General features: G+C 40.2%; 1 protein-coding gene across 1 annotated transcript in view; it reads left to right on the top strand.

Moving 5' to 3' along the window:
• The first annotated feature begins 15,420 nt into the window (after positions 1-15,420).
• The window catches only part of dpp6a (dipeptidyl-peptidase 6a), a 383,619-nt gene continuing 374,276 nt past the window's right edge, over positions 15,421-24,763 (top strand). Inside the window, exon 1 of the mRNA XM_055230089.1 lies at positions 15,421-15,480. Coding sequence (XP_055086064.1) covers positions 15,430-15,480 — 51 coding nt within the window. The 5' untranslated portion in view covers positions 15,421-15,429. The remainder of the gene's footprint in view (positions 15,481-24,763) is intronic.

The raw sequence follows: 24,763 nt of genomic DNA, 5'->3' as shown, positions 1-24,763 counted from the left end.
GGACACTCTAGGTCGGAGGTCGATGATCGACTTTGTTGTCGTGTCATCTGACCTTCGACCACGTGTCTTGGACACTCGGGTGAAGAGAGGGGCTGAGCTGTCAACTGATCACCACCTGGTGGTGAGTTGGATCCGCTGGCGGAGGAGGAAGCCGGACAGACCTGGCAGGCCCAAGCGCATTGTGAGGGTCTGCTGGGAACGTCTGGCGGAGCCCTCTGTCAGGGGGGTCTTCAACTCCCACCTCCGGGAGAGCTTCTCCCTGATCCCGGGGGAGGTTGGAGACATGGACTCCGAGTGGGCCATGTTCTCCACCTCTATTGCCGATGCGGCTGCTCGTAGCTGTGGTCGTAAGGTCTGTGGTGCTTGTCGCGGCGGCAATCCCCGAACCCGGTGGTGGACACCGGAAGTAAGGGATGCCGTCAAGCTGAAGAAGGAGTCCTATCGAGCCTTGTTGGCTCGTGGGACTCCTGAGGCAGCTGATGAGTACAGGCGGGCCAAGCGTGCCGCGGCTCGGGCAGTCACAGAGGCAAAAACTCGGGGTTGGGAGGAGTTCGGGGAGGCCATGGAGGAGGACTATCGGACGGCCTCAAAGAGATTCTGGCAAACCGTCCGACGCCTCAGGAGGGGAAAGCAGTGCTTCACCAACACTGTTTACAGTGCGGGTGGAGAGCCGCTGACTTCGACTGGGGATGTTGTCGGGCGGTGGAAGGAATACTTTGAGGATCTCCTCAATCCCACTGTTACGTCTTCCGAGGAGGAAGCAGAAACTGGGGACCCAGAGGCGGACTCGTCCATCACCCTGGCTGAAGTCACTGAGGTGGTTGGCAAGCTCCTCGGTGGCAAGGCTCCGGGGGTGGACGAGATCCGTCCTGAGTACCTCAAGTCTCTGGATGTTGTGGGACTGTCTTGGCTGACACGTCTCTGCAACATCGCGTGGCGGTCGGGGACAGTACCTGTGGAATGGCAGACCGGGGTGGTGGTCCCTCTGTATAAGAAGGGGGACCGGAGGGTGTGTTCCAATTACAGGGGAATCACACTCCTCAGCCTTCCCGGTAAGGTCTATTCCAGGGTACTGGAGAGGAGAATCCGACCGATAGTCGAACCTCGGATTCAGGAGGAGCAGTGTGGTTTTCGTCCTGGTCGTGGAACACTGGACCAGCTCTATACTCTTCATCGGGTCCTCGAGGGTTCATGGGAGTTTGCCCAACCAGTCCACATATGTTTTGTGGATTTGGAGAAGGCATTCGACCGTGTCCCTCGTGGTGTCCTTTGGGGGGTGCTCTGGGAGTATGGGGTCCGGGGCTCTTTGCTAAGGGCTGTCCGGTCCCTGTATGACCGGAGCAGGAGCTGTGTTCGCATTGCCGGCAGTAAGTCAGACCTGTTCCCGGTGCATGTTGGACTCCGCCAGGGCTGCCCTTTGTCACCGGTTCTGTTCATTATATTTATGGACAGAATTTCTAGGCGCAGCCAGGGGCCGGAGGGGGTCTGGTTTGGGAACCACAGGATTTCATCTCTGCTGTTTGCAGATGATGTTGTCCTGATGGCTTCTTCGAGCCAGGACCTGCAGTAGGCACTGGGGCGGTTTGCAGCCGAGTGTGAAGCGGCTGGGATGAGAATCAGCTCCTCCAAATCCGAGGCCATGGTTCTCGACCGGAAAAAGGTGGTTTGCTCTCTCCGGGTGGGTGGTGAGTCTCTGCCCCAAGTGGAGGAGTTCAAGTATCTCGGGGTCTTGTTCACGAGTGAGGGAAGGATGGAGCGGGAGATTGACAGGCGGATCGGTGCAGCGTCTGCAGTGATGCGGTCGCTGTATCGGTCCGTTGTGGTAAAGAAGGAGCTGAGCCGGAAGGCGAAGCTCTCGATTTACCGGTCAATCTACGTTCCTACCCTCACCTATGGTCATGAGCTTTGGGTAATGACCGAAAGGACAAGATCGCGGATACAAGCGGCTGAAATGGGCTTCCTCCGCAGAGTGGCCGGGCGCACCCTTAGGGATAGGGTGAGGAGCTCGGTCACACGGGAGGAGCTCGGAGTAGAGCCGCTGCTCCTACACGTTGAGAGGAACCAGCTGAGGTGGCTCGGGCATCTGCTCAGGATGCCTCCTGGACGCCTCCCTAGGGAGGTGTTCTGGGCATGTCCCACCGGGAGGAGGCCCCGGGGAAGACCCAGGACACGCTGGAGGGACTATGTCTCTTGGCTGGCCTGGGAACGCCTTGGGGTCCCACCGGAGGAGCTGGAGGACGTGTCCGGGGTGAGGGAAGTCTGGGAGTCCCTGCTTAGACTGCTGCCCCCGCGACCCGGCCCCGGATAAGCGGAAGAAAATGGATGGATGGATGGATGGACTGTGGAACATTTACAGCAATAATATATCCATGGAGATATAAAGAACTTCATTGTGTCATGGTTTTACCCTTGATGGTTTTTAATGTATGTGTACAATCTTCTACTAGTTGCTTAAATATCTGGTTGCGGTGTCTGTTATGTAATAGCTGTCATTATTGGACCTTGTACCATTAGTTTAAAAGCCTATTACGGAACATTCTTGGCCTCTTTGTCGTCGCTTATTTCCCACTTAGCTTTAACTAAACGACAATCATTTGTTTTCCACGTTATCATAAAACTCTGACTCTGCTCTGACGAATCACCTTGAGAAGTACGACCACCGCTGTTTGGCTATCCAATTACATTACTCATTATGACACATTTGCGTGTGTAGAAAAAACACGAGCGGCAGTGAAAAATAGTCGAGTTGCGTTCATGCCGTCGTTTTATCATCCCGGGATCCTGCCATCAGTCAGGTGTAATGACTCCTGCTTGGGTGGTCCGGAGCAGGGCCTTCGGAGCAGGACGCATGTTGATGATGAAGACCTCGGTGCTGCTGGTTTGTACTTGAGGGAAGAAGGTGAATTTCGACGCTGCTTAATGTACCTGCACGCACACACTGGAGATTTACTTTCCATCACAGCTCATCAAGTTCAAAATGAGCAAAGTTTGTGGAAAGCCAAAAGTTGTGTACCTGCATGTGTTACTACTACTACTGCACTACTACTACTATGCTACTACTGCAATGTTCAAAGGCCCTGTACCTATTCATTATGTATTTGCCCCAGTAAAGATATATTGTAGCAGCTCTCGAGGTCAAAATATGTCCGCTACGTGCTGTCTGCATCGAATTATAAAGCTTTATATTGTCCGATAATCCAAAATGCATTGTTAGCATGCTAGTTGTTATGGCAAAACTTCATCCTGGTCATTTGAAAGCTGTGAAGAGCGCTTGCAAACTCATCTTGGTGAATAATTATAACGCTCGGGAACGCGTAAGATAAGTGACATATAACTTAACCGTTTAAAATGAGCTAGTGTGTCTAAATTTAAAGCTTTATTATGTAACTTTTCTGATGAAGGTCAATCCATGTGTCTCCATAGAGCTATAACACACGCATTTTCACGCAACCAGGGCAAGTTACAGTTAAGAAAGGTGTCTGAATGTTTCCCAAGGTATTTATTTCTTTTTGCAATATTACCTCCTGCCATTAAATAAATACAAGTAGATGAGTTTAAAGGCATACTGTGGAGCATTCCTGGTAAATCAATAACATAGACAAGCAGGTAATGGACCTCCCATCAAAAACGCTACACAGAACTTTATTACTACTGTTATGTGTCAGTCTTATATAGCACTTTTTTGGACAGATGTGACAGCCAATCTGTGTCCATCCAACCAAACAGCTGCCCAGGAGGTTCAACGTCTAATACTCTCATATCACATGCAGAAGTACCACTCCTTCCTCACTGTTGGTGGCCTATTTCATAATCTCATACCATCTCCCCCCCTGACCTCCGCTCGTGTCCTACCACTGCATCTGTTCATTTACATGTGTAATGAATTCAGGTGAAGACAGAAGGTGCACTGGCATATAAAGTCTGCATTATCCTGTTGGCTTCAGTGCAGGTGTATTTGTCACATATAGACCCATGTGCTACAGTCTTATAAGGTTATACTTTGGAAAAAATAAAAAATAAAAAATTAAAGTTCTGCAATTTTGATTTACAATTTGGGTTATGTCTGTGTAATCCCTCAGTCGTCCAGGCCTGAGGGAGGGGGCAGTTGTCTCCAGTTTCAGCCTTAACGACCCTATTCAACCTATAATGGCCACCTATTGTTCTCTTTGTTTCCTGTTTGGTTTTGGTCCGAGGATAGAGTTGTAGATCGTGAGAGATTCTGGTTTTAGGTTATGAGATTTTTGGCACAGCTAATATATATGTATATATTGTTTACAGCATTAAACGTATCTATCTCCATGGAAACCAGCAAGTAATACCACCAGACCATGTTAAAGGTCAAATCTGTGAAGAGGCGAGCTCATAAGTAGTAAGTAAAAGCAGAGTATAGTAGTTTTCATGGTGTTTTCGGACAGCAAAAACTCCTATAATTGAATATGCGCAAGATAGATAAGTTTAATGTCATACCATGAAACATTCCGGGCAACGCAATAACATCTCCATGGAGACCAGTAAGAAATGTTACATAATGCACCTTTACAAAGATAGGAATTTGTTGTTTGCCTAAATAATTACAGCCAGTGTGATTTGATCAGTGAGTTCACATCATGATTTTGATTTGACTTTGAATAATTAGTCTTACAATCTACTGTGCAAGCGATATCACATTTTGGCATTTATTCGATGTTTTATGTCGATCCTAAAGTACTTTCATGTGCTCCTACTTTGTAAATCAAATCACTTTTTGGTTGTAAAGTAATACTAGGCCTTAAATTTGGATTTTTGCAGTTCAGCATATCTCCCCATAAAAAGTGACATGTACTAAATTGTCCCGCATGCTTTTACTTACAGGCACCAGCAGCAGCAGCAGCTTCCTGGCAGAAAAGTTAGAGTAATTATTTTCCAACTTAAGGAGAGCGGCGCTGTCTGTCGCATTGGCCCTAAGCACGTCTGAATATTAATGGGGGAGTCGCCTTGAACAGCCGGCGTTTGTCAAAAGCTGGTTCAGATTCATCATTTAAACTCGCTCAGATCGCATCCCAAAGCAGATAGAGCAGCTGTACTCACACTCCAGAGGTTTGAAAACATGTGCACGGGGATTACACATACATTTGTTAAAGTTTAAAAGTACTACATTGCTTTGATTTTATTTCATTGTATTTATTGATTGATTTTTGCGGGTTTTATCTCTTCCGTAGTTGTATTCAGAGGTTGAAAGTGACTGGAGTCTATCCCTGAAAACTATGCAGACACAGGAAGAACAAACTGTACAAATTCACACATAAAGTCTCTAGTTTGTTTGAGGATCTAACTTGGGACCTTCTAATTATGGGGCAAGAATATTAACTTTTAAGACTCCAAACAAAATGCCTTGACATGCACAGATTACAGCTTTCTCGAAATGACTAATAGTTAAAGATACACTGCAATGTTCCTTGTCTCTGTGGAGATGTTATTACTTTGCCTAGAATGTTCCATAGTGCAGCTTTAAACCTATCTATCTTACATGGGTTCAACTGGAGGTGTATTTATGTATCGATTCATTTTGTAATTTAGCCTTTACTTGCTTGTTTCCATCAAGATAGAGAAGTTTAGTTACATAATTTGAAACATTCTACGCAAATCATATGGAGACGAGAACTTTCTGGACCCTCAACAAGAAAAGTTACATAATGCACCTTTAGATGCCCCTCCTGTGCCCTGATTTGCCCTGTTTTTCCTTGCCGAGGAGGAGGATCTAAGGACAGGGGGCGCTCTGGGACAGTTATCCATTTGCTTATCTGTTATTGACCACTGTCTGTTCTGTTTCATTAGTGATTTTCTGACTTTGTGTTGGTTAAATCATTGATCACGTTCAGCCCTAAGATGAAACTGCTGTTGTGATTTTGGGCTTTTCCAAAAAATAAATTGAATTGAATTGAAACTATAACATTGTAGTTACACCTGCCCCCAAGTCTGGAGCTGCTGGGATGTGCTCCTGCCATAGAAAATCAATACACCCAGGTTGAAAAATGGTGCTAGTATGCATTTATTTTCCCCATATTACAGATCCGGTATTACAATATATTCAACACTGAGAGTATTTTTACCTATTGACTTCCATGTAGTCCGTCCTGTCAGAAGAAAGCACCAAAGGGAGCCTGCAGTTCTTACAGTACAACGCAGTAATTAAGTCTATAATAGAGCCATTGATTTCTGTGAAGGTGTCAGAGCACTTTATTGTTCTTAGGAAACTGCTGCCAGTCGTATACGGAGCAGGTCTGTGGACTTGGCTGAGGATCTGGATCAATCGATGGACTGGTGTAATCACTTGTGGCTCATCTTAGCCTGTTTCTGTGCATGTACAATCCCACATGAGTAAACAAACACCACTGACTAGGTTGCTGTCCTTACACGGGTTTTTGTGTATCCGCGTGTCAGCACTTCGTCGGTTCTCTCTTGGATTTCTGGCTTATTTTTACTGTTAAAATTTATCTCACTTCTGCAAAATTTCCCGAGGCTAAGAAGTGAATAGTGTTCATTAAGTGTCAAAACTGTGTCTGTCGCTATAGCCGCTTGTCGTATCCTTCTAGTATAATGAGTGTAAAAATAATACCACAGACAGTGATGCAATTAGACGATGAGATTATGTAACGATTGTAGGAGCTAGAATTCAACCAACAACATGTCTATCAACAACCAGAACCAAGCGCCCAAGTCCTTTAGCTGAGTTGGGCTAATGCTATGACCTACATAAGTTTAATGCCATTGGTGGTTTTCGTATACTTGAATGCGATGACGTCATACTCCCTGATGGGGGCAAGAGCCAGTTTTCCCTATTGATTACATTGTACTTTGCCATGAAATGTATTTAAAAAAATAATCAATTCACAAATTCTGAACCTGATGATTTCTATTAGTGACTAGAGCCATTAACTTCTCGTATTACAACAAAGAAATGCATTTGAACTATATTCATTTTAGCTGCCTCCATCTGTATTAAATATTATTGGCTTACCCAGAAATACTTTTGGAAAAATAGGTGTAGTTTTTGTTTCTTGTACTAAAACCATGGTGTTTGTTCTGTCGTCTTGGAAACCTGTCTCTTCAGTTGGGTCTTTGTGCGAGAAAGCCTGCAATATTCAATTCAAGTTTACTTATAAGAGGCGGCAATAGCTTTAAGACAAAAACTGGTTCACCCAAAGGACAAAACACCAACGCATAAACAAAGTAATGTGGTCTACTCCATTCAGTGTAGTGAAGAGTGCAGTGAGCGTTACATTGGAGAAACTAAACAGCTGCTCCAGAAGAGGATGTACCAACACCGTAGTGAGAGCTCCCCTGGACCTGAGTCTGCTGTACATCTCCATCTCAAAGACACTAACCACTCCTTTGAAGAGAGTGAAGTTCAGATCTGAGCCAGAGAAAAGAAATGGTTTGAGAGGGGAGTTAAAGAAGATATTTTTTGTTAGGAAAGACAAACCTTTCTTAAACAGGAATGGAGCCTGAGACATAATCTCTCACCGATCTACAACTCTATTCTCAGACCCAAAACAAAGAGAACAATAGCAGGGTTGTTAAAGGTTGAATAGGGTCGTTTAAGATGAAACTGGAGACAATAGATGTTTACAGTTTCAGTGCAGTTAGCTCCTCTCTTCAGATAGATATAAGGCAGTGTCCAGTAGTTCTGACCAGAACTGAATAAATGGCTTGGATGAGCAGCAAAACGTCTTCACTCCTACAACGATTTGTCCAGTCGACAGATTTAATTTCATTTTTTGCAATGGATCAGGCCTGGACGACTGAGGGATTACACAGACATCTCCGTTGGTAGAGCGTTTGTCCACTGAGCAAAGGTTGGCGGTTTGAATCCTGTTTTCGACATAAACATTAATGGTAGAGAGCTCAGATCCACTGACCCACAGGTTGGCGGTGCAATTCGGGCTCCCACAGATGAACGCTGCTGTTGTGTCCTTGGATAGTTAACTTCATTGTCTATAAACATATGTGACAGTGATAGGAGCTAGAGTTGAACCAACCTGCATTGCTTGGGTCTCATTTGTCTATATCACTACTTATTTTTGGACACATTCAAATTAATATCCATGGGTTTCAGAATGATGCAAAGTTAGCACTGTTCCTGCAGCAAGTAACAATTCAAAACATTATTATTAATATTATATGTTTTGAATATCTCATTGTCATCGAAATCGCGCCATATTAACAGCAAGTTGAAACCCGTCAGGCAATGGAGTTTTGTGTTAATCTTATCATAACTGCTCATAATTCTTAAAGCCGTATACTCCAAAATCCAACATTGCCATGACACTATAACTAATTACTTTTTTCTCTCTCTCTCTTTTTTTCTTTCTATGTTTGAATGAAAGCATGGAAGAGCGGATCAGCGCTGACAAAGAAATAATCACATTTAAGAGCTTGTCCAAATCCTAATAACACTCTTGGCTCTCACCTGAGGACATAGCGCATTACCATTCATTATCCCGTATATTGATGTCTGGGCAGTTCTTAGGCTATGCTAGTTAAATTATGCTTTTTTCACACAACTCAGCAGTCCACTCCTGGCAGGCTATAGCTCCATATTGAACAGATCTCCTCTCCCCTGCAGCACGGGCCCCTTGCTGTTCTGTCACTGCTGCTAACCCCCCAAAGCTTTTCAATGGAGCTCTGCAGAATACAGGTGCCTACCCCCCTCCCAGGCTGCACATTTCTTCTCATTATGGTGAGCCGTAGCAGTTGTTGATCGCTGGACTCGGGGCCAGTATTGTCAGAGCGGATGTCCTTGGATGCCACACCTGTGCATGATGGATTCGGCCTGGCGTAGCATGTTGTAAATAGGAAAAAGCAAAAAGGCAGGAGATAGTGTTGGAGGTTCAGGCCAAGGTAGTGTGTCTCTGTAGAGAGTGGATACTGTACAGATACTGCACTAAATGTACTTTTTTTCTCCTTTTACTACTGTCACAGGCTTTATATGTATGTGTAAACCGAGGTAGCATGGTAAAAATAATATTACTAGTTCTAAGTAGTAGTATTAAGCAGTAGTAAATAGTCATATATCAGTCCAAATTCCCTGTCTGTCCCCATGTGAGATCAACTAGTGGCCGTTCCAGGTACTGCAGCTCCCAGGACAGAAATAATTCTCCTGTAGAGCGTAATGTATTTTTTGTGAATTCATATTGCCTGTGTTTAGCTGACAAAGCTTCCACAACTTTTCACAAAGGTTGCACTTTCACAACATGAACTTTTTAGTATTTTTAATCCTCAAAGTGTTTTAATGCTCAAAAGTGCCTTGAAAAACACGTCCCAAAGTCTGACCTAAATTGGTGGACCTAGGTCTGTCACGATACTTACTATATCGACTTATCATGCTGTATATTAAAGCTGGAACAATACGTTTTTGAGGACAATATTTATCGTGTGGACTTTTTCTTTGCACTACTGGGAAATTTTTGTTTTTCTTTGGCTATATGATGAGATTTGAGCCATAAAAGGTTGAATTAATAACTTCTATGACTCATTACAGATGCAAACTAAGGACTAAAGTGTTTCATGCTGCTGTTTATTTTTTGCAGCTCATGAATTTTTAACCATATTGTATACTTAGAATAGTTTTTGTGGTTTAAATCTGCTCTTGTGTCTTTGTGTCAATGGCATAAATTAGTTTCAATATTATCGTTTATTGTCTATATTGACTTCAGCAGTACTGTATATCGAACTTCAAAATGTGTTATCATGACAGGCGTTGGTGGATCCTTCACCAAAAAGTAGGATATTTATGTTTCTTTTGCTAAAACCATGGTGTTAAGGAACAGCAGCACCAATACCAAGGAATGTGAATGAAGAGTTTTCATGAGCCGATGTGTTCCAGTCGTCCTGGAAACATGTGACTTATCATTTGGGTTTTATTTGTTTGTTTTGCCGCACAAAGTTCTTCCTATCAGTTCATTTCACCTGAGGCAGTGGAGCTTAACGAATCACTGTCTTGCTCTAGAATCAATCACCAAAATATAGGCCATCCATTTGTGCTGTAATTGGAAGCATCCCCTTTGGACCACATATTTGGGCCAATTCATAGCAGTATATCGTTTAGTCTACGTAATTCTCCGCTCGTTCTTTTCACACGCCTTTTAATGCCTTTGACCTCGCTTTCTTGTCATATAAAGTTTATATTTTGGCATTGTTATGAGCAGTGAAAACAGAAATGCAGAATGTAAAGAAAGTTTCATTTTTGTACATTCAGGTTTGTCATTTTTGTTCCGCTAATGGTGCGTTCAGTCGCTCAGTTGGTAGATGATCTGAATGTTGGTGGATCGAATCCCGTTCTCGACATAAACATAACTGGTTGAGCGGCCAGATCCACTGACCCACAGGTTGACGGTGCGATTTCAGCTCCGTCGTTGTGTCCCTGGGCAAGACACTTAATCTGCGCCTGGAAGGTGGAAAAGCACGATATAAAATTGTGACTATTATCTTGATCATAGACAACATCTAAACTGGGACTAAACAAGGAACTAAACCTCGACCAGACAAGTACTAAACCAAAATGAGACCAGGACCAACTGGAATTCGAAGTTTAACTGTCATAAAGTTCAAAGTTCAGTCTCTTCTCCGTTAGCATAAATAAACAAAAGTGACATTTTATAGCCTCTGAAAGTGGTGCCATTATTCAACTCAACTGGTGTGATTGTTGTCAAGTGAAAGGACTTCAAACCAATAATTTTGCAGTTTTTGTCGAGCCAATCCCAAATAAAAGTAACAAATAAGGTTCAAAGTTTGTGGATTTCTACTTTGGATATTTTTTTCAAAAATAGTGAGTTACATAGGTCCTTAATCACTATCTGACCAACGTAAATACAAGCTATTGGTAGTTTCAGAAAGCAACGTGTAAACTAGTAAATGTGATGTATTGTTTTACTAAATGTCCTTGAACTTGCACTAAAGTCACCAGTTCCTCTGTGGACTAACCCTCAGCTCTGAACTCTCCCTGTTGATCACATGACTTTAAAATGCCATTACAGTGACATGTTTCTATGGCACATATGAGCTCACTGGACAGCAGGGGATTACGCAGAATGCAAGTGAGCGCATTACACATATGTGGTGGTGACATATTGAGGGCTAAACACATGAGCTGTACTGCATTTGTTTAATAGGGCTATGGTTATGTGAGGAAAACTACTGAGCAAATGAACACGATCAGTTTGAGTCTTTTAAAAGGCTCTGTTTGAACTTTTAGAGCTGCCCACTTGGTCCTTTCTGCCGCTGTGATGCTGTGATATTGCACCATGACACAGAAACAGCTGTTTGGGATAGTGACCTGCTGTTAGCTCCTTATAGATCTACAATTTTTGCTACTATTTGCTTTTGTGTTGTTCTTGAAAATGCATCATGACAGAGAACTATGTGTCTGGGATAGTGACTGGCAGTTGGTTTCCCATGATTCTTAATAAAAATGTGTCTGACTGGATGAAAAAAGGTGACACTGTTTTTAGAAAGCTGTAAAATGAACAAAATTTACAGTCAAATCTATTTCTTATTAAGTAGCAGTTGGGATTTTTGACTCTTTTGTGGGATCTGAATCTTTTGGATCTGCTCATTTCAAAGAGCCGCTCCAAAGACTGGCTCTTTTACTATTTATTAAAATGAAATAAGCCAATGTGAGATTTCAGATGCGTTTAAAATGGTTTAAATTGAGAGTGGGGCTGTGTGTTTACCCTTTGGAATTACAAAAAACAAAATAAAATGTTGCACTACAATATTAATCAAACTAACTAACTGTTATTATGGTGCCAAATCTGATTTTTGTGCTTGAGGCTCTCACCGGTGTCACCTGCTCTGCTTAGGTGTTGATTCTTGTGTTGGTTCAGAGTAAATCAGTATAAAACTGTATAAAAATTTGAGAGAAAAAAAATAGATGCTTTTAAAAATTAACGGTTCCAACAGTTCATGTTAAGGAACCGTTCAAAAGAGCCGACTTATGGGAGAGTGTTTACCCTTTGAAATGATGCATAATTTAAATAACACGTGAACAATAATAATAATAATAATAATAATAATAATAATAATAATAATAATAATAATAAACAACTAACTGTTATTATGATGCCAGATTTTTTGTCCACAAATCTTTCACTTGTGTGGCCTGTACTGGTTCAGCTTTAATCAGTATCAAAATGCATAAAAACTGGAAAGAAAAAGATTCAGTTTTCTGAAAAAAAATTATCTGATTCCAATTATTCACATTAGGGAACCATTCAAAAGAGCAGACTTGTTCATAACACTATTATTTAGCAGCTTATTACCACACAAAACATGATGTAAAGAGCATTTATCTGGCCAAGAATACATTAAAATGGTTTATGTTTTTTGAATGGCAATGGTTAAATGGCTGTATTGTTTATGCTCAGAAAATGCATGCACACTGAATACTGAAAGACATTTTTATTTCTTTTTTTTTTCTTTATCTAATAGAAAATCATGATTGATTGATATGAGAAAAAAAAAAAAAAATCATCATTAGTTTCTTGTCATGCTGCACAACCCTAATACAAACTGATGTAATGGTAAGAGACCATCGTGCTGTGTAAGTCGCACTAGCCAAAACATGCATAATAATGAAGAAAAAAACATATATTTCACATATAAATCACATCTGAGTATAAGTCGCACCCAAATTAGGAAAAAAAAGTTTAACTTATAGTCCGGAAAATACAGCAATTACAAACCCATATCTACAGACATATTGAATCCACCTATACATCTATACATGCATCATTTGTTCCTCCAGTGTCAGGACAGGCCCACACAGAGGAGCAGAGGCAGTGCCCAGGTCCCTCTACATTTGTTTTGACTGTTCCATCCACAGTAATTAATACCAGGCACTTTTAAAAGGAGATTTACACAAAGAGCTGTTTGCAGTCTTCACGGCTGAGGAGGCGGAGGGCTGCTGCGTTTACACAACTCGCCCAACACTTTAGAGACTATAAACACTGGGAGGCAGTTCAAATGGTGAGTAAAGATGATGCTTACTGTCTCGCCAAATATAGAATGAGGCTAAAGTTAGCACACAGACAGAGGAGGGATATGGGTCAATCTATGTTGCAGTTTTCAGGCGTGTAAAGTACAAGTGGTGGTATGTATCGTTCAGCACCATGGACAGCTCACATTCATTTGTCAATCTGTTACAGATGTGTCATACTATCCAAACCAACTTTACTTCAATATCACCTTTTATAAACAAGATACTGCCTTAGATAAATGTAATATAAGGTAGATTCATATATTCAAAACTGTGTAACAGAGTTGTAAATATTTAAACCATTTCTGAATAAAAAACTTTTAAATATCCTTGATTACTAGCATGTTCTAATATGATTTTATTTGAAATAGTAGTAGTAGCAGTAGTACTAATTTCTTCCACTTACCACTTGGCTCGTTACAGTAGTAGTACTTGTAGTAGTAGTAGTAGTAGTACTAGCAGAAGTAGTAGTAGTAGTAGTAATAGTAGCAGTAGTAGTAGCAGTAGTAGTAATAGTAGGAGTTGTAGTAATAGTATTAGTAGTAGCAGTAGTAGTAGTTGCAGTAAAAGTAGTAGTTGTAGTAGTAGTAATAGTTATAGTAGTAGTAATAGTAGTAGCAGTAGTAACAGTAGTAGTAGTAGTAGTAGTAGCAGTAGTAGTAGTAGTAATAGTAGGAGTTGTAGTAATGAATGAATGAATGAATGAATGAATATTGTTTATTTGAGCATTATAAAAAAAACAAACAAAAACAAAACAGTGTACACCCAGATCCCAAGTTTGTGCTCAAAAGGAGTAAGCCGAAGTAAAATACTTGTGTGCGCTTACCCCCCATATTTAACTAAATAACACCATTTAGATTACATTGCAGTGGCAAACCTTCACCAAACCTTCACCATCTGTGCGTGTGTATGTGTGTGTGTATGTATGTAGTGTGTACGTGTACAACATCCATACACATGCACACACACACCGGGTGTGCATGTGCATGTGCATGTGTATGTGTAGGAGTTGTAGTAATAGTATTAGTAGTAGCAGTAGTTGCAGTAAAAGTAGTAGTTGTAGTAGTAGTAATAGTAGAAGTTATAGTAGTAGTAATAGTAGTAGCAGTAGTAGTAGTAGTAGTAGTAGTAGTAGAAGTAGTTGTAGTAGTAGTAGTAGTAGTAGAAGTAGTTGTAGTAGTAGTAGTAATAGTAGTTCCTTCCACTTACCACTTGACTTGTTACAGTAGCAATAGTAGTAGTAGTAGTAGCAGTAGTAGTAGTAGTAGTAGTAGCAGTACTAGAAATAGTAGTTGTAGTAGTAGTAGCACTAATAGTAGGAGCAGTAGTAGTAGTAGTAGTAATAGTAGCACTAATAGTAGTAGCAGTTGCAGAAGTAGTAGTTGTAGTACTAGTAGTAGAAATAGTTGTAGTAGTAGTAGTAGTAGTAGTTCCTTCCACTTACCACTTGTCTTGTTACAGTAGCAATAGCAGTAGTAGTAGTAGTTGTCCTTGGCAATAGTTTAAAAAAAAACTAGGTTATGTAGTAAAGGTGGAGTAGCAGCATCTAAGTTACAAGTACTTTGACTTTGATCTATTAGTATTAGAAAGGGGTAAATGGCAGTATGCAATAGTAATAGTAAGTATTAATGATAGTAATATTATACAAGTACATTTTACCTAATAAAAAGGTATGTTTTAATACCATTACTACTTACTTACTACTACTACTACTACTACTACTACTACTACTACTACTACTACTACTACTACTACTACTACTACTACTACTCCTAGTCTTCATACACTTTGTTTTCTCTTAGTAGACTATGGTCTTTGTTTAAACAGTTTTTCTCTTGTGTTTAAACAGTTTTCCTCCATAAACATAAACATACCCCCCTGGTGTTTCGCGCTGAATATTAGACTGACCTTTCCGCCTCTTGTTGTCAGATAATCCTCTAAACTGTTTCTGTGTGACATCTTTCCCCTGGTCCCTCCCGGCGCTGCTCATGTGTGATCTTAAACCGTCCCGGAGGATCTGTGACAACACGCGCGGACTGTCAATACTAAAAGCGAAAAGGGATTTTTCTTTCGCCAAATTAAGCCTCCCCGACCCCGTCCTCTTGGCTTTGAATGTGATCGCGTTAGGATTTTTTTTTTTTTTTTTTTTTTTTTTTAAACACAAGGACAGCCCGGAAAGCGCAAGGAGACGTCTGGAGAGTCCCACGTTGGGCACTGTCTTCTTTCCCCCTCGTGTCTTTTCCTCTCATCAGTCGGTGAGTTTGAATCCCACCCATTGATGCAACAGCGCACAACAACAACGCACACGACTGAGAACAACCGCTGCTTTTGTGCACGGAAATCCGCCTGAAAAACTCCACGAAAAAAGGTTAAATTACGCCGTACGCAGAAGGATCCGAAGCCAACGCGGCGCGATGAAGGAAAAAAACCTAATCGAAACAGCCAAAATGCAAGGAAACATGATGGTAAGACGCTTTAATTACGTTATCCACGCTGTTACTGCTGTTTATGACCATTTTACGCATGTCTTTACGCATTTACGCACGGGTTTGGATGCTCATCTTGCGCTTCTTTTATGAAATCACGTGTCTTTTCCCAACTCCTGTCGCTGTACATTTCTGCTGCTACTAGAGTTTGAAAGTTTGGTTTATGTCTCATGTGCTGGATTGATTTTAATATCTAAGTTTTTTTTGGCACAGAGTCCTCTTTTTATTGAGCGGCTGGGGGCGCGTAACCTCTACCCAGCGAGAGGGCTTTAATATTTCAACAGTGAATATATTTTGTCTGTATTCTTCTAAGGCCATGAGCGTGTTAGAATGAATCCCAAGTGCAGTGCTCTGTCTGCGTCACAGCCACAATAGTTTTAATGTATTCTCATGGTAGCAGCCACGTATAATTTATATCTCTTGGTTTTATTGGCGTTGTTCATTTTAATTCACTCCGTAGCGCCTCTATTCATTCATTGGATAAGCCAGTACTACTCTGCTCTGTGCAAACACTTTTGGAGGATGTGGGGCACAGCTGTGTAGAGGAGTGGAGTTAGGGTTTTTTCATAAATGTTTCCTGAAGTGGAGAAGTCTGACCTCCCTGTGGCCTTATTTGTTTACACATAAATACCACATGGATAATGCTACTTTTATCCAAACTTACTGAGGTTTTGTTCAGTTTACGCCATCAGTTGTGTTGATTGAGATAACAGGTTTACACTTTGTGGCTGTGATTCTCAACTGGTGGGTTAGGTGCTCAAAAGTGGGTCAAAGTAAATCCCTGCCTGGCCAGGAAACAAAAAAGTTGCCACCAAAAGAAAAGGTCACACACTCTAATACACATCCCAAAGATTCTCAATGGGGTTAAGGTCTGGACTCTGTGGTGGACAATCCATGTGTGAAAATGATGTGTCATGCTCCTGAACCACTCTTTTACAATTTGAGCCTGATGAATCCTGGCATTGTCATCTTGGAATATGCCCGTGTCATCAGGGAAGAAAAAATACATTGATGGAATAACCTGGTCATTCGGTATATTCAGAGACAGTTGCTGAACCTAGACCTGACCAACTGCAACAACACCAACCTACTTTTTTTTGGCTGGGCAGTGTAGTTTTAGTGACTTTTATTAGAAAGTTGTCTTAGATTACTTTAGTAAAATGTTTATAATGGCTTGCAAATAAAGCTGTGTAAGTAGTTTAACAAATTCACAGCAATAATAGATGCAATGTAACCAGCAAATGTAACATTCAAATACAATAAGAAGTTAAGTTAAAATCTGTTCTGAAACTCTATAAACCGCCAATTTACTCAAGTATTTAGCTGAATTTTGCATTTTAAATGAGCTTTTTGGGCTTAAAACCACTACATTATGGACATTACTTAACATGTAGCCGGTTAGCTTCTGTGCTAGCTTTGAACTCTTAAAGGGCTCATATTACTCTATTCTTTGATCTCTGTTATAATGTTGTTTCCTCATCACAAACAGACCTGGAGTTGTGTTTTGTTTCATTCACATGTTTAACACACAAACTCTGCATATTTAGGCTGAGTTCTCACAAACAGAAAACACTCTGTTCCAACTTGTGATGTCATCATGTGGTAATACAGGAAGTGCACTACTATGTTTTGATATTCATGCACCTTCATTAGAATCATTTCAGCCCTGGAACTGCCACTTATCTCTACTGAACTAAAGGTAAAAGTAGTTGTTAACTTGAAAATGACCACTTCATGACATCACAAGGTGGAACAGAGCATTTTGAGCTTTGGAGTTGTGGACAGACTAAGAATAAAGTGTTACTCAAACAACTCCAGGTCTGTTTTTGATGAGGTAACAACATGGCGTACAGCTCACGGGAGTCACTTTTGTGTAATATAGGACTTTTAAATTACATAATCTTGTGTTTTCATGACCCTTTGTGTAACATATTCTAAACATCATTTTAATTATCTCCAATTAGACATACATAATTTGTGCATGCATAGCTCCGTCTGTGTTTATAATAGGGCCTCGTCTGCCGCAGAACAAGGCGGTGTGGAGGTCGAGGGTAAACTATGCAGCCATTTGCTCCTAATGTACAACACAGCTCTACATCTGAAACATCCACTAGCTATTAGCATCCACTTAGCATGCCGCACAGTTTGGGCGTCCTGTGTGCGATGAGTGATGTGCTCAAAGTCATATAGAGTTGGGTATATTCTCATGCAGACCCTCTTTTCCTCTCCAGCTTGCACCAATAAAGGGGGAAAGACCTAGAAAACACATGTTAGGAGATGTATTGCTTTTATGTAATGCCGAGTGGAACAGAACAGGAAATATCATTAAGTGGCTACAATGAATGATGGCGTTAGTTGCAAGTGAATAGACCCATGGAAGTTAGCCAGCCAGCCGGAAGAGTAATGCAGACAAATGTGGTTTGGTCTTTAAGGATAGACAGGGACAAAAATACTGCTCTTTATCAGACTGGTTTTCAAACTGTGGTGTGAGTCTCACTGTTACAACGGATACATGTAGTGAAAAAATGTTGTTTTTTTATTTAAATTTTTTTATCTTACTTTGTCCTATAAAAAGAGGATGTATTAAAACAGTGAAAGAACTTGCTATAGGGTTGAAAGCTAAGTTATGTTTCAATGTAACCAAACCACAACAACGGTAATCTTAAATATTCAAACAGTTTAAACTTATCCACAGGAAAATGTATTCTTGTGTTTACATTTTAGAATTTGGTTATGTCATAATTTCAGATTGAGAACAGAGGCCTATATCAGTCTATGGGATATTCAACCTTATAACCGCATTTCCCAGACTATAAGTCGCACTTTTTCTTTGGCCGGGGGTGTGACTTATACTCAGATGTGATTTATATGTGAAATATATGTGTTTTTCTTCATTATTATGCATTTTTTGGCCAGTTAGAGTAAGTTTACTCCAATACAACTTATACTCCAGTGCGACTTATACTCCAGTGTGACTTATACTCCAGTGCGACGTATACTACAGTGCGACTTATACTACAGTGCGACTTATACTCCAGTGCGACTTATACTCCAGTGAGACTTATACTAAAGTGTGACTTATACTCCAGTGCGACGTATACTACAGTGTGACTTATACTCCAGTGAGACTTATACTACAGTGTGACTTATACTCCAGTGCGACGTATACTACAGTGCGACTTATACTCCAGTGAGACTTATACTAAAGTGTGACTTATACTCCAGTGCGACGTATACTACAGTGCGACTTATACTACAGTGCGACTTATACTCCAGTGCGACTTATACTCCAGTGCGACGTATACTACAGTGCGACTTATACTACAGTGCGACTTATACTCCAGTGCGACTTATACTCCAGTGAGACTTATACTAAAGTGTGACTTATACTCCAATACGACGTATACTACAGTGTGACTTATACTCCAGTGAGACTTATACTCCGGTGCGACTTATACTCCGGTGCGACTTATACTCCGGTAGGACTTATACTCCAGTAGGACTTATACTCCAGTGTGACTTATACTCCGGTGCGACTTATACTCCGGTGCGACTTATACTCCGGTGCGACTTATACTCCGGTAGGACTTATACTCCAGTAGGACTTATACTCCAGTGTGACTTATACTCCAGTGTGACTTATACTCCAGTGTGACTTATACTCTGGTGCGACTTATACTACAGTTCGACTTATACTACAGTGCGACTTATACTCTGGAAATTACGGTATTGTTTGTTAGGGATTGCCTCAAAAACTTGCCATATTTTATCTTAAAGTTTAAAGTAATATCCACTGACATCATTAGGGTTGAATAATAGCACCACTTTCTGAATTATAATTAACTATAATTATACCTTTTGCTTATTTGTACTGACAGAGAACACATTGAAGTTTGTGTCAGTTTTGTTTGATGATGAATAGGCGCAGTAATTACAGAGATATTAACGCACATCACCATGGTAACACATATGCAATAAGACAGTTAAAGCTCCTATGTTTCAAAAAATTGACTCTTTAAGCTAATGTTATAATATTGTTACCTCATCATAAACAGACCTGGAGTTGTGTTTTGTTTCATTTACACATGTTTGAGTAACACTTTATTATTATTCTGTACATCTCCAAAGCTGAAAATGCTCTGTTCCACCTTGTGATGTCATGAAGTGGTAGTTTTCAAGTTAACAGCTCAATTTACTTTTTGTTTAGTAGAGATTATAAATTCCAGGGCTAACATTTTTGAAGGTGTATGGAGTTTTAAAACACAGTGGTGCACTTCCTGTATTACCACATGATGACATCACAAGGTGGAACAGATCTTTTCGGTTTGAAAAAAAGAGCTCTTAAAAATGCAGGGTTTGTGTGTTAAACATGCGTGAATAAAAAAACCCAACACAACTCCAGGTACGTTTTTGACGAGGAAAAAACATTAAAATATCAGGAAGATTAACAAAAATTGCGTAATATTGTCCCTTTAAACAACAAATTCCACCGTAAAATTCTGACCTGCCTCCAGCTCAATGTTTAACTACAGGGATTCTAGCCTGTTTGTATTTTCCCTCTTAATACCTTCATCTAAAAGCAAAAACGCTGTTGATAGAGTTCCCTTTGCTGTCTCTTCTGTTTGCCTCCTACACTGTACCACAAGCACGTCCCACATACACATACGTCCTCATAATGGCCCTATATACCTTTATGTCTCTTGTATTGTATGTTTTCTGGTAGATGTATTGAGCTGTACAATGATTTGACCCTAAAGGCACTTCGTGGATGCTACACAGACAGTACACAGAGAGGAAGATAATGTTGTTTGCTCGCTTTACTGCCGCAGGTGAGTGCTTCTTGCTAAATCAGCCTGCACTCTCGGGATGTTGCGTCTCAGCGGGGGGGTAGGTCTAAAACAGGTAGTAATCTCCCTCATTTTGGTTTTGTAAGGACTTTACCGGACGGCTGGACAACGTTATCTCTCATCGGGGACAGGTGAACAGGTGGACCAGGGGTTGTACTGTAGCATTGTGCTATGGCCACACACACACACACACACACACACATAGAGGAGTGTTGTTTTGTGTCGAGGAAATTGCAGCTAATCAAGTCTGCATTCACCGCCGGAGGGTAATGACAAGGAGGTTACTATGGGAGACGCAGCACACGGTTAGCAACAAGTCAACAAAACAAATAGTAGCAAAACATATAGCAGATGTACTCGTTTATTATTTAGCATTTTCAGTGGTTTAGTTTAAAGTACAGTGGTCCCTCGCTATATCGCGGTTCACCTTTCTCGGATTTGTTGTTTCACGGATATTTTTTGTGCAATTTTGCGTGCTTTTTTTACAGCGACAAAATCCACGATGTCGATGAAACGTCCTGCACTGACAAATTTCAGAGACGGTTTAAACGTAAAAGTGTTTCTGTGCACGGAGAGGCGCCTCTGTGGACACTGCTGGAGTAGAGACACGTGAACAACACATTTAAAGAGATCGTCGAGGAAGAGGGAGATAATATACAAAGGTTCGAACTTTGAGAGAGTTTAAACAAGAGAGAAATGTGAGAAAATGTTAATGCCTGTGTGAGAAAAGTGTATAAAGTGTGTGGTGAGGGGTTTTGCAGTCAAAAACATATAGAATAATTGTAAAAAATAAAGCTGATACTTCGCGGATGTCGCCTATTGCGGGTTATTTTTTAGCATGTTAGGTCTTAAAACGTGAAATACACAATTAGTCCATATTGAACGTTTTGCAGTGGTTCAAAATTATTCCTCACTTACCTTCTGAGCACCCTAAATTAACACCAGTGCGGAGTTTTGCCGTGACAAGAAAGCTAACAACACTTTCAATTTATATTTTTGAATGCAATTATATGCTTTATAAATAGGTGCAGAAAGTACGCAGCAGACTTATTTTGACCTCAAGAGCTGCTTATACAATGTAACAACACATTTCGTGCAAATACATGGGAACAGTTGCGTACAAATTAAGATTTAATCAGTTCTAGTCATCAGTGATCAGCTTGTTTTTTTTCTCAGTGAAGTCCACAGCCAATCCTGTCAAAGCATGTAGAGAGGAAGAAATTTTGTATTTTTACTGTACTCACAGAGAATATATTGAAGTTTGCAGCAGTTTAGTTTCATTTGGATAGGCATAGTTATTACAGAGATATTATCTCACATCACCACGGCAACAAATCTGCAATCGAAGAGTTAAAGGTCCTGTGTTAAACCAAATGTTATAATGTTGTTACCTCCTCAAAAACAGAACTGGAGTTGTGTTTTGTTTTCTTTCCCACATGTTTGAGTAATATTGTTTTATTAGTCTGTACATCTCCAAAGCTCAAAATGCTCTGTTCCACCTTGTGATGTCATGAAGTGGTAGTTTTCAAAGTTAACAGCTACGTTATACATTTTGTTCAGTAGAAATTGGAAATTCCTGGGCTGAAATGATCCAAATGATTCAAGTGAAGATGTATGGAGTTTAAAAACACAGTAGAGCACGTCCTGTATCACCACATGATGACATCACAAGGTGGATCAGAGTGTTTTCAGTTTTTATTTTTAGTGTTAAATTGCAATGATTAAAAGTCTGTACTGTTCATAAAATAGATCTTGTGAGCCATTTGTATTAGTTTTGCAATAATGATACAAAATTAAATTGAAGATTTCGATGAAAAAAAATGCAGTTATTATTTTTTGTCATATCGCCCAGAATCATAAATTTGACTTTAAGATTTGATTGTATTTTTCTTTGTTGTCTTGGAAACTGTCCCCTCAGCAAATTGTGCACCTTTGTCTTCTATTGATGTGAGATCCATTTCCATCTCCTGCTCATGTTATTGATCTGAAACTCTCAAAAGGTTTAGGGTTTGCTTTTTCACTCTTCTTGTGATTGAATAGATGCCAGATAAGTTTAATGCGATACCGTGAGAAATTTCGTCCATGGAGACAAGCAGATGAAAAGTTACATAGTTCATCTTTAAAGAGCCCATATTACTTATTTTTTAATCTATTTTATAATGATGTTTTCTCTTCACAAACAGACCTGGAGTTGTTTTTTTGTTTCATTCACACTGTATATTTAGGGTGCGTTCTTCTCTCAAACAGAAAACACTCTGTTCCACCTTGTGATGTCATGATACAGGAAGTGCTCCACTGTTAGTAGTTGAAAAAGCCTGTATAACGCAGAATATTAGCCCTAAAACTGGAAGAAAACAAAATAATGCGACGCTGAACCCTTTCTAAATATACAGTACACCCATTAGCAGCACTTACATCATAACCGACTTCTGTCACGTCTAAGATATTAACGAAGTGTGAATCCATTTTAGTGAATCAGCCCCTCTCCCTCCCTCAGCGCCTCACTGTCTAATTGTTGTGAGACTAAACAGACGCTCAGAGGTTATTGTGGGCTGTGCTCCTCAACACATAATGATTTGCTTGTGTCTCTGAAAGAACACTCATTTTATACACAAATTTGAAGAGCCACGTCGTCATTGTGATCTTTTGTAAACATCATCGAGGCTACTGTCTGTTTTCCACTCAACTTCAAAGTGGAACTGCGTTAAAAATGATAATTATTCCGGATGTATATTTGGCGCTTCAGTCGTGTTTTGAAGATAGGTGCTTGATTATCTGCACGGTGCTGTAGTCTAGTGAACCTTTGAACTGTTAGCAACTTAAATTTAAATGTATTTTATTTGGAGGATAAGCCTCTTGAGATGGGCCGTCTTGTTTTCGAGGGGGTCGTCAAAATGACAGAACAGAACAGACAGATACAGTAGAGCAGACAGTAGGATACATACATCCAAAATGAAACATAGAAAGAAAAAAAAACGAAATAAAAACAACACTGTAGTATTTAGTATTTGGTTAGTATTTGGATGGGAGACCGGATGACCGGATACCAGGTGCTGTGTGAAGCAACAGAGACTCTAACTGTTTTTGTGTCCTTTGGCAAGACACTTCACACACCTCTCCTACTATGAGTGTGGTGTGTGATTAGTTGTGGCTTACAGTTACTTTTTCTGCAGCTTGTCTCCGTGCAGATATTATTTACCTGGAATGCTTCACAGTATAGCATTAACATGTCTGTGTCCTTGGAGATGAGTAGTAACCGCACCAAGCCACGTTACAGGTCAGATCTGTGGACAGTTGTAACCTCGCTCCCATAAGAAGGCATATTTTTCAAATTTATTTATTTTTTTTCTAATTAACAATGAAAACACCTTAAATTAAATAAATGCAGAATAAAAAAAAAAAAATAAAAAAAAAAAACATCATAGTTGGAGGTGCAACTCCAGATCCCACACATGAATGCGGTTGTTGTGTCCTTAGGCAAGACATTTAACACACCTCACCCCCAGTGTCTGTGTGCACTGTATGAATGTGTGTGTGAATGGGTGAGTGGGTCCCTGATGTAAAATCCTTTGAAGGTGGAAATCACTATATGAAAATGTAAGTATTTACCAGTATACAGTAGATACGTGTAATGCTATACTGCGGAAGATTCCAGGCAAAGCAGTGACATCTCCATGGAGACAAATTTCTCATTCATTTTTCCCATAGACTTTTAAAAAACAGGGCTAATTAGCTCTGTGGTAACTAATGACCACAAGACCTATCATTTTATTTAAAATCTGGTTCTGAAACTCTATAAACCACCAAGTCACTAAAATATTTCACTGAATCTTACGTTTTAAATTAGCTTTTTTGGCTTAAAACCACTGCATTATGGACATTAGTTAACACATAGCCGGTTACCTTCTGTGCTAGCTTTGAACTCTTAAAGGGCTCATATTACTCTATTTTCTGATCTATGTTATAATATTGTTTCCTCGTCACAAATAGATCTGTTGTGTTTTATTTCATTCATACATGTTTAACACATAAACTTTGCAGATTTAGGCTGAGTTCTTCTCTCAAACAGAAAACACCTTGTTCCAACTTGTGATGTCATCATGTGGTAATACAGGAAGTGCTCTACTCTGTTTTTAAACTCCACACACCTTCACTAGAATCATTTAGATCATTTCACACCTGAAATTGCCAATCTCTACTGAACTAAATGTAAAATGTAGCTGTTAACTTGAAAACTACCACTTCATGACATCACAAGGTGGAACAGAGCATTTGAGAGATGTAGACAGAGTAATAATAAAGAGTTAACTAAACATGTGTGAATGAAAACACAACTTTTGATGAGGTATTTGTACATTATAACATGTAATATAGAACCTTTAATATTTGAATTTTTTGAAAAGTCTAATGGAAAA

This window comes from Periophthalmus magnuspinnatus, chromosome 20 (genome assembly GCF_009829125.3).
Source record: "Periophthalmus magnuspinnatus isolate fPerMag1 chromosome 20, fPerMag1.2.pri, whole genome shotgun sequence".
In the NCBI taxonomy this organism is placed as follows: Eukaryota; Metazoa; Chordata; class Actinopteri; order Gobiiformes; family Gobiidae; genus Periophthalmus; species Periophthalmus magnuspinnatus.
Note: the sequence above shows the minus strand (reverse complement) of the source record. Positions and strands in the feature narration are given on the sequence as shown.